Raw genomic sequence first — 10,804 nt, 5'->3', positions numbered from 1 at the left:
AATCTCATAGGTGAATACAGGCAGCCTTTGACTCGTGTAAAGACTGTCCACCTGACTGGACATGGGGTCATTTCAAGTCGCAGCGACTCCCACTCAATGGGGTGTCAAGAGTTAATAATAAAAAGGGATTCTGCTTGTGAGCAAGGCTGGAACACAGGCCTCTATAAGATCCAAGCTGAGAACCCAGTGTGGTGCCTAACAGAGAGGACAAAGCCACTGAAAGGGGTGCTGAGGGGCTGCTCCCCTTTTATTAATGACAGCGGTATCTCTAAAGGGAGCGTAGCGCCCCTCCCCTTTGGGACAGTCGCCTGACCCCTGTGCATCATCCCTTCAAGTACCCTCTCAGAAGAAGAGCCCCCGCATTCGCCGGCCGATGCCTTGTCGATCGTAGAGGACATTGAACTTGTTCACAAACTGGTTCATTGTGTTGCACGTTTTGGTGATGGTGCCAAGGTAGGCCATGAGCCCCACATCATTGCATTGCTGGGAAGGAACAGAAAGAACCAGTTCCCCAAGGGATCCCTCACAGTATGCCCAGGGAACAACTGAGTCCCAGGTCCTACATGCAAAAATGACCACAGAAGCCCCAGCTCCCTATCCCGAGTTTTACACTCACATCATAAAAATCAGTCTTGAACTTGTCTGTGCTGAGCACTGGGAGGCAGTGACACAGAGCATAGGCCTCCCTCAGGATCTCATGGTTAAAAGGGACTTCTCCTAAAGGCACAAAAAGCCTGCATTAATGTGGATGCTGTCACTTCCCAAGAAGGAAGAAGAAAAATGATATGAGTGCCAGGGAGGCAACTGTCCTACCTGCTTCGGAAGCCTTGACATACTCCAGGATGAGCTTGACACGGCTATGCAGCATCTTGATGGCGCTGTGCTGTGCTATGAGGTGTTCAGCCACTGCAGGGGGACAGAAACGGGCAAAGGTTGAGAAGGCATGTGGCCACATCTTCCACCCCTACTTCCACAAAATCCTCTTCATTACCAGTGGAGTTCTCTCCACTGCCTGTTGCCGTCATTCGGGCCACATGGTCTACACCAATGCGTTCAGCTTCTTCTGTGGCCAGAGTGTAGGTCAGCTCAGCAAATAGCATTGTGGCCTACAGAGCAAAGTATCCCACAGAGGGAGAGTCAAAAGCAGGAAATAGGCCAAGAGCAGGATCTGAGGGGTGAAGGGTAGGGTATTACCTCTCCATTGATTATATCAATGACGGACTCAAAAACACTGACTGGAAGCTGTAAAGACAAGATGAGGAACAGCTCTTACTAACAGCAAACACATCAGAACCGATACTATGTGCCAAAAATTGGGCTAGGCCCTTTCATACATTTTCTTTCATCTGCTCTTCCCGCAACCTAGTGAAGTGAAGATTATCCCCATTTTATGTAGGAAAATACAGTTTAGAGGTTACATGACTAAACCAAAGTCACATAGTAGGTAAGTGGCAGAACGGAGATTCAACGCTGCCATTCTCCAACAGAGAAGGGATGTCATACAGTAAAAAAAAAAGCAGTTGTTGAGGGGAAAAGATAGGTATAGTGGAAGACAAGCATGACAAAGTGGGTGTTGGGTTAGCATTACTCACATCTGTGTGCTTGGTCATAGGGTTCAACTTAAGAAAGAGGGGGCTCTCGATTATCTCACACACCTGAAAGGGAGGGACAATGCATGAGAAAGTCAATGCTCCATCTTTCTTCTTCCCCTCGTCCTCTATTCTCTGCCCCAGCATGCACAGGTGTGAGGATATATACCTGCTTATGGACGTGGATGTCGGAGGGGTCAGGCGGCCCCCCTGTGGTATACCAACCCAGAAATTCCAGCTCCTTGAATACCTGTTTAACTGGAGAGGAAGGGGCCAGAGCACACAGTATTTCTTTAAACCATCTTTCCTTAAATTAGATCCCCTGGTGTATTTTCACCAGTTTCTACCTCCCTCCTCAAATCTTGGCTCATAATTACTCCCTTCTATCCTGTCTTCTCTCATCTTTTACTTTCTTTGGGGGGAATATCTGAACGTGTTCTTTTTCTGAGATCTATTCAGCTACTCTCTCTTCACTTTTTCTCTTCCCTTCTCAGCCTCTTCTCCTGCTGACTTCTCCCCAACCCTCTCCATCTTCCCCGCCTGTGCTTTTTTTTTTTTTTTTTTTAGCTCCCACTTCTCTCCCCCACTTCTATTCCCCTCTCACACTGCTCCTCCTTGGTGTAATAATATTCCTTGTCAATGATAATCTTCTCTTCCACGGTGTGGGACAGCAGCTCAAAGGAGTTCATCACCTCGATATTTCGGCCCTCCTGCTTCCCGATCAGAGCCCCAATCACTGAGAGGAAGAACAACATGTAAAACGTGAGGAAATTCAAAACTTTTCCCTATCATCTGAGGGTCTGAGGTCAGTGGGAACCAAGTACTGGGGAAACAGTGATTTGGGGGGAGGGCGAATTGGCACCAGTAAAAGAAGGGAAAAAAACCACTGTTTGGGGGAGTTGACCAAGGAGAGGAGACTGGAGAATTATGCCTAACACTCACCTTGCATAGGCCGCCCCTCCTGGGAACGCATGCGGATCCAGTGGTCCGAGATGTTGAGAATGACAAGGGGATGAAGAGCGACTGAAACACTCCCAGTCACTCCGGAGGCCATCACGCTGGGGACTACTAACGATGGAGGGAAAGGAGATAGGGTGAGATTCCGGGCCCCACGTTCTTCCCTGGAAATGGGAGTGAGGGACAGCGGAGCCCGGGCCATACATCCCTCCCGCAAGTTATCCCAGGGAGAGATGTTGCTGTTCCGCCCTCTTCATTTCTCCTAGGAGTCCACGACGGCCTTAACGCACCCCTAACGGGTGTCTTCAGAAGTCACCCCTGCACTGCCCGTTACCTGCTGCATCCACCTCCATCCCGCTGCTCCCTCCGGTCCCGTTCGCCGCCGCAGCTGCCGCCGCTGCCGCCATTTTCCCCGCGCCTGCCAGCCTCGGCCCCGCCCCCTTCCTTCCCGGCTTCCGTACGGCGTGAGGCGCATGCTCAGTGTCCTCGTGGCGTCCGCCGGGCCTGGCGGCGAGCTGCGCTTGGGCTGGCTGCCCTCGGGCTGGGGAAACTCCGACGCCCTCCGGCCCTGGAGGCCGGAGGATTTTCCTAAGGTCTGCTCCCGCCTCTCGCCTGCGGGTGTCCTTGGACAAATACTTAACACCCCGCCCCAACTTGATCGTCTTCGTCAGTAAAATTGGGGATAAGAATGCCAAGTTCTTAAAGGTTGCTGCAGAGTGAAGGAAATGTCCTGTTATTACCCTCAGAATAAAGTCCAAACTCCTGGCTGGGAGTAGGGGCTCACGCCTGTAATCCTTGCGCTCTGGGAGGCCGAGGCGGGAGGAGGACCGCTTGAGCTCAGGAGTTCGATACCAGCCTGAGCACGAGGCAGATCCCGTCTCTACTAAGAATGGAATTAGGCGGGCGTGGCGGCACACCCCTGTAGTCCTAGCTACAGTCCCAGCTACCGCTTGTGCCCAGGAGTTTGAGGTTGCTGTGAGCGAGGCTGACGCCACGGCACTCTAGCCCATGGTCTGAAATCAAGGTGTCTGCAGGGCCACACTCCCACTAGGGGAGTTCTTGCCTTTTCCAGCTTCTGGAGCCTCATTCCTTGCATTGCGTGGCTGGAGGCCTCTCCCTCCATCTTCAAAGCCAGTATGTTAGCATCTTCAAAGCTCTCTCTCCATCCCTCTGCTCCCCACTGTTTTCCCCTATGGTAAAATCTCTCTCTGACTCCTTGTTATAGGGACACGTGCGATTACATAGGCCCCACGGGATAACCCTGGATCTAGGTATGTTTGAGAGCCATTGTTCAGCTGGCCAGGGTATGTGCAGGGCAGCTGGAGAGCAGTGTCCTGAATCAAGCGGTCGTTGTCTTTGTGATCTAGAACTGTGTCAATCAAACAAGAGAATCGTGCCGGTGGGACCGGAATTAACTTTGAATTCCTAGGTCGGGCTTTTGGCTGGGCTGCACCCACAGGATCTGCCCACCAGGGTGGCCTGAAATAGCCATTAGCGGGGAATAAAAAAGGAAGCATAATACCAAAGAATGGTCAAGCAAAATCCTAAATTTTCAAAGTAGGTCTATAGACCTCCCACCCTTCTATCCTGATCATTATCTAAGAGACAGCCAAGAGGAGATGAACCCTTTCGGGGACGGCCAGATTCAGTGACCAGACTGCCTTACTGAGGTGTGGACCAGGAGGTGAGGGAGTTAGAGCTGATTATGGAGGAGGCTATTCCAGTGCTTGACAACCAGGTGCTACAGACAGCAGGGGGTGTGGAATATCCTCTGAATGCTCTAACTACTACCCATTGTTGGGTGGCCTTTGCAACAAATGGCACACTAATGTCAGGCTGTAGAGGGTCTGGGAAGCCTGAAACATGGCACAGTTTAGTTTCAAGGGCCATAATGATGCACCCTGAATCAGCAGATCGGACTGGAACAGGGACATGTTAATCTCTGTGTGCTCAGAAGTAAGGCATCAAGAGTAACCCCTGGTGGGGCTCAAAGGTCCCGTGAAGGCAATTTACCAGGAATGAGAGGGAGCTCCTGGGTGATGCAGGCTTGGTCTGCAGCTTGGTGACAGTTTCATCAGAGATTGGGTCCCCACCCTGGGTACTGACATGAGTGACCCTACTGTCAGACAGCAGCCAAGATTTGTTTCCATAGTTCACGGCCCCAGAGGGTATGTCTTTAATGTTCCACGTCTTTAGTCTTTCAAGTGGTAAAACAAGCAGCTAGGACACTGGCAACAGCCCAAGTCAGTAAAATGTAGCAAGTTCCATCAAGGGGAGTGCTGGCCAGACTTAGGATGGGAATGGCCTTGAATTCTGCCTGCTAATCCAAGCGGTGACGTCCAGTTTCAGTTTTATGTAGCTGGCCCCGAGGCGGGATGGCAGCAGGAGCCCAATGGACCCCATCAGCTTTCAACTTAGCTAAGCCATCAATGAATCAGGACCACACATTTAGGGGAACTTCTGAGACCCGAGGGCCCCACTGATCCACATCTTTGTATCAGTTGATTTTTCCCAAGCGGTAGTTGCCAATTTTTCATGTAAAACCAAAGTGCTGCTAGTGCCAGGTTGACTACTCTCTGAAGTATTCCATTTCTATTTGTCTAGCGCGGCCTTTCAGGTTCTTCCCATCTTTTTTTTTTTTTTTTTTGAGACAGAGTCTCGCTTTGTTGCCCGGGCTAGATAGAGTGAGTGCCGTGGCGTCAGCCTAGCTCACAGCAACCTCACACTCCTGGGCTTAAACGATCCTACTGCCTGAGCCTCCCGAGTAGCTGGAACTACAGGCATGTGCCACCATACCCGGCTAATTTTTTCTATATATATATATTTTAGTCGGCCTTTCAGGTTCTTCCCATCTTTTTTTTTTTTTTTTTTGAGACAGAGTCTCGCTTTGTTGCCCGGGCTAGATAGAGTGAGTGCCGTGGCGTCAGCCTAGCTCACAGCAACCTCACACTCCTGGGCTTAAACGATCCTACTGCCTGAGCCTCCCGAGTAGCTGGAACTACAGGCATGTGCCACCATACCCGGCTAATTTTTTCTATATATATATATTTTAGTTGGCCAGATAATTTTTCTATTTTTAGTAGAGACGGGGTCTCGCTCTTGCTCAGGCTGGTCTCGAACTCCTGAGCTCAAGCAATCCACCCGCCTCGGGCTCCCAGAGTGCTAGGATTACAGGCGTGAGCCACCACGCCCGGCCCTTCCCATCTTTTTTAATCATCAGGTTCCATTTGACTCCAGAGAGAGGGGCAAAACCTTCAGCAGCAGTGGCTGCATCCAGCAGATGGCGCTGTGGGCTGAGAAATGGCCTGTCTCGGGTACTCTGGGCCCCAATCAAGTGTTTGGGAAAACTTGCGGAAATCAAGCTGTGATTTCCTTTTCTCCTCTCCAGATTCTTTATTGTTTCTGCTGGACTATCCGAGAGGGAAAGGGGAGGCAGGTTGGGGAGTGATGTACCTGTTCCACTTTCACCCCCTCCATGTGGCAGTCCCTGAATGGGAGAGCCCCCCTCTAACCTTTTATGGGACTGGAAAAGTGCAAGCAGATACCCCATCAATTTTTACTATCCGTTCAGGTGTAGAAGCAACAAAAACAATGGTCCCCCCACACAGGGTCACTGTAGCTACACTTCTCCATTGCAAACCTTGTCCAAATCCTATCAGTTGAATTTGGGCACATTTTCCCCTACAGGAACAAAGACCAAGAAATCTAACGGAGGCATGTCAAGGACTATATTGAGTGACAGGTGTCAGGAGACCATGGTAATCCACACCCCCAATCTCTGGCTGCAAGTGCAGAGTAGAGGGGGAGGCCAGCCTGCAAGGCATGCTGGGGGTGGCACAGGGGTAGAGGACTTATGCTTTTTGACCTATTAGGGTATGGTCTGCACAGAAGTAACCTTTCCAAGCAGTTCACCTTAATTCAGGGCATCTTTTGCCCCACTATCACATCATCCCTGAAGATTTTCCCAGTTTTAGCATAAGGGTGGGGGTTTTCAGGGCAGCCCACAGAATTTATTTAGATTTTTTTCTCCCCGATGAAGGGCCCAGGTGCTCTCCTAGTCCCCCAGGCCCATAAGAGAGCAAACCTGTGGCACTATTTGGTCAACTTGTTTCATTATCAGCTCTCACTGCTCAGCCTTGAAACATTGACTCAACTCCTGTTCAATAATAAGTAGGACAAGTGGGGGATCCTTCCTTCCTTCCCACCCTCCACTTGGCTGAAGGCGTTTGCTACTGGATCCCAGGGTGTCTTCTCTTATCTCCAAGCCTGGCCACATTGTACTTCCTGTTTTAGAGAGCCATGTCTGTATCAGTATCCAATCCTTGTTGTCAAAGCTGTTGGGTCTGGGATTTGATTTTACTTTACTTACAAGCGAATCAGTTAGCTTGTTACTGATCTGTGGTTATTGGCAGAGGACACAAGATTCCTGAGTCAAACACAAAGAACTCTATTTTTCATGGCACAGCAAGCAACAGGAGTACTGGCATAGTTGCATTGGCACTCCAAGTCTCACATGGGTTGATGTGAGGGCCCAGATGGATGCTACACATGCCGTAGGTGGCTTTGCAGCTGAGCTGGGTTGGGGGTGGGGGAGTGTACTGCTTTTATAGCAAGCAGTAAGCAAGCCTGCTCATGGTCGAGGGAAAGATGTTACCTCTTGAGGTTACTGATTGCATAAACAACCCTGAAAACATAGTCCAGATAAAAGGCAGCTGGCCCAACACTGAGGGAAATTATGCACTTAGTGTAGAAACAAAGGATGATATGAAATATGATGATACAACACAAATTTTCACACTGAAAGCCCAGAATTCTGAATCAATAGGCCTAGGGTGAGTTATGGAGTCTGTATTTTATCAAGCCGCCAGGTGATTCTGATGTGACACTAAAATATGAGAATCTCTGCTGAAAGCCATAAAACTAGGCTACAGGTGCTACAGCTGGGTTGTAAGCCGAGCCCAGAGGACACTCGGGTCACTGGCTTATGCAGCACTGGCCAATGGTGACTGTCCAGACACCCTTGCCTTACACAGAGGAATGATGTCTCACAAAACCACCTGTGACTGCCCCTTTCAAATCCATACTATTTTTTAAGAGATGGGGTCTCGGCTGGGCGCAGTGGCTCATGCCTGTAATCCTAGCACTCAGGGAGGCCAAGGCAGGAGGATTGCTCAGGTCAGGAGTTCGAGACCAGCCTGAGCAAGAGTGAGACCCCTGTCTCTACTAGAAATAGAAAGAAATTATCTGGACAACTAAAAATATATATAGAAAAAATTAGCCAGGCATGGTGGTGCATGCCTGTAGTCCCAGCTACTTGGGAGGCTGAGGCAGGAGGATCGCTTGAGCCCAGGAGTTTGAGGTTGCTGTGAGCTAGGCTGACGCCACGGTACTCTAGCCCAGGCAACAGAGTGAGACTCTGACTCTGACTCAAAAAAAAGAAAAGAAAAGAGATGGGGTCTCACTCTATCACCGAGTGATTATAGCTTTCTGCACCCTTGAACTCCTTTGCTGGGCTCAATCAATCCTCCCGCCTCAGCCTCCCAACTATCCAGGACTACAGGCACGGCCACTGCAACTGGCTTCCAAACCCACATTAACTAAAACAAGTGGTCTTGTTATTGGGCTGGGGCTGGACAAGCCTCTTGAGTCGGATACTTTTGACACTGCTCCATGTTGGCAGGAAGGCCAGTGGGCAGTTCACGGAATCCCTGTCCCATGTGCTAGCTTTGAGCATGTTCCTCTAGCCCACAAGGGGCTTGTCATCTGTGGGCAGTCTGCATCTTTCTCTCTCTGTTTCTCTCTGTCTCTGTCTCTCTGTCTCTGTCTCTCTCTCTCTGAGACACACACACACACACACACACACACACACACACACACACACACGAGCTATAATGATCCCAGCACACTAAAGTTCAAAAAATTACAATTAACCAGGAGCAGTGGCTCACGCCTGTAATCCCAACACTTTGGGAGGCCGAGGCAGGAGGATTGCTCAAAGCCAGGAGTTTGAGAGCAGCCTGGGCAATATAGCAAGACCCCTGACTCTACAAAAATTTAAAAAAAAATTTTAAAGATAGGAAAGATGAAGAGAGAAGCAGGTTTGGGGGAAGATAACCAGGAATTCTGTTTTGGAGGCTGCAAGTTGAGGTGCTGCTCTGGTATTGCAGTGGTTACCAGCTCAAACTAGCAATCAGACCCATGAGACAAAATAGGCTTTAATGGCGTGCTCTGCTTACTGTGCTTTATAGAATAGAGGACAGGATGTGCACATACAGCATGTGCAAAGTATTTATGTTGTTGGCAGGTCCAGCAGCAGCTACTCAAGTACATGCCTTATTTTGCAACACAGGGATCACTTTCACACAGGGAAACCGCAGCTGGGGTTTCCCATTGATCTTTTATGCTGTTCTGGTTACACTGGCCCAAGGCCTGCGTGCTAACTCACAGCTTCCCTGGTTCAAGTGCAATCCTGTGGATCAGGAAACTCACAGCGAACCAGGCAGGCTGCATTCCACAGTTACCTTAACGCTAGATTCCCAGGAGATGGTACTGTGGGAAGATGGAGTCCAAGGTCATTTCCCAGACAGGCGTAGGTCAGCCCAGGCTTGATGTGACAGATACATAGACAGGAAAAGTTACTCTTAAAAATAAATAGATCCTAATGAAAGAAGTGCATTGTTGGCTCCAATATATTATGATACTGATCTTCAAAACCTCCACCCACTGTCCAAAGGTTTTTATTGAAGTTCAGCTAGCATATTTCCATTTTTTTTCTAATGTCAACCAATTGTTTGTGGGAAACCAATACGTGCAAATATCCACTGAAATTCTTTGTTTGGAATGTTTTTTGACAGGTTATAAAATTATATTTTCAAATATTTTATGTGTGCAGATAGAGGTTTTATAGATGACAATCATTTTTTATTATCGTTTATTGAGGTATAACATACAAAGTGTACAAATTCTAAGTAACTCTTTTATATCTGCTGAGATAAACTATTTTGTATATATATATGGATCCCACTGATCACAGATGGCAAATTGCCAACTGAAGCAAAAAACTGAAATTAAAAACATATTGAATTTATTATTCAAAATTCACAAAACTGAGTATAAAAGAAATGTAATTAATTACATTTTTCTAGCCTCTGGTCTAGATACAACCACCGATTTACAGGAACTAGAAGGATCCCTCTGGATTGTTTAGCAGAAAAAATTTAAAAACAATAAACAAGGAACTGGAAGGAACTGAGGGATGTATTAAAGAACAGCACAGGGAGACAGCAGACTCCAGCTAATGGGAAACTCCATGATAAATTATCCTTTTCCTTAAGCAAATAAATTACAATGAAGAAGAATAAGATGAAGACAGAATTCACAGTTTAAAGGAAAGTTAAGGTGCATATCAACCAATCTCAGTATTGACCTTGCTTTGATCCTAATTCAAATAAACAGATTTATAGAAAATAAAATGTATAAGGCAATCAGGGAAATGTGATCACTGGCTCGATATATAATATTAAATAGTTATTGTTCAGTATTTTTAGGTGATAATGTTATAGGGATTTGCTTCAAAATAATCAGGAGGGATTGCAAAACTCTAGATGAAACTAGATTAGTACTTTATTGACAGTTATTGAAGCTTGGTGATGGTGCATGATTTTTCACAAGAAAAAGTTTAAAAATATACAGGAACAGTTTCTTTATGGGAATTTGACACCTTTTTCCCCCTTTTACCTCAAATGTATTCTACTCCTCTCATGGAGTTTTACCTAATGTAATATTTTTATGTGTAAAATCTTTTTATTAATCAAGCATAATTCTCCACAAAAAATTGTATATAAACTGAAATTTAATCAAATTTTAATTTTCTACAAACATAATGCTTTAAATGTTAAAACAATTCTGGGTTATCATTATTAGTAGTTCACAATTGATCAAAAGATAAATGTATAACAAATCTGATCTATGATTAACAGAGAAAGTTATTTTTATTAGAAATTTATCTCTTGAGATAGAGGAGAGTGTCTTGTTTTTCTCAGTAGACGGACATTACCTATTACTATAATGAAGTATTAAATCTATTCCTACTTTTGTTTTAATAGATGTAAATGTTGAGAAATCCTGCTCTCATAAGTTAGTAGATGAGTGGTGAAAGGAATATAGTTATAGCAATGTCATATTTATATGCCAAGAATCACATGGTGATTTATGAACAGAAATGGTTTTCTTTGCAGCTGACAACTTGATTAGGTCCT

General features: G+C 46.8%; 1 protein-coding gene across 1 annotated transcript; it reads right to left on the bottom strand.

Annotated features, from left to right (window-relative positions):
• Window positions 1–217: 217 nt before the first annotated feature.
• Window positions 218–2,982, bottom strand: COPS6 (COP9 signalosome subunit 6). Its single transcript, XM_045541408.1, has 10 exons — window positions 2,881–2,982; window positions 2,532–2,657; window positions 2,194–2,325; window positions 1,759–1,847; window positions 1,593–1,655; window positions 1,195–1,242; window positions 992–1,106; window positions 814–906; window positions 617–717; window positions 218–483 (listed from the first exon to the last, which is right to left on the bottom strand). The coding sequence occupies exons 1-10, from the start codon at window positions 2,951–2,953 to the stop codon at window positions 343–345; spliced, it is 981 nt and encodes a 326-aa protein (XP_045397364.1). The 5' UTR covers window positions 2,954–2,982; the 3' UTR covers window positions 218–342.
• Window positions 2,983–10,804: the final 7,822 nt, after the last annotated feature.

Source organism: Lemur catta, chromosome 2 (genome assembly GCF_020740605.2).
Source record: "Lemur catta isolate mLemCat1 chromosome 2, mLemCat1.pri, whole genome shotgun sequence".
NCBI lineage: Eukaryota > Metazoa > Chordata > Mammalia > Primates > Lemuridae > Lemur > Lemur catta.
The sequence above is the reverse complement of the archived record's forward strand: the minus strand, read 5'-3'. Positions and strand labels throughout refer to the sequence as shown.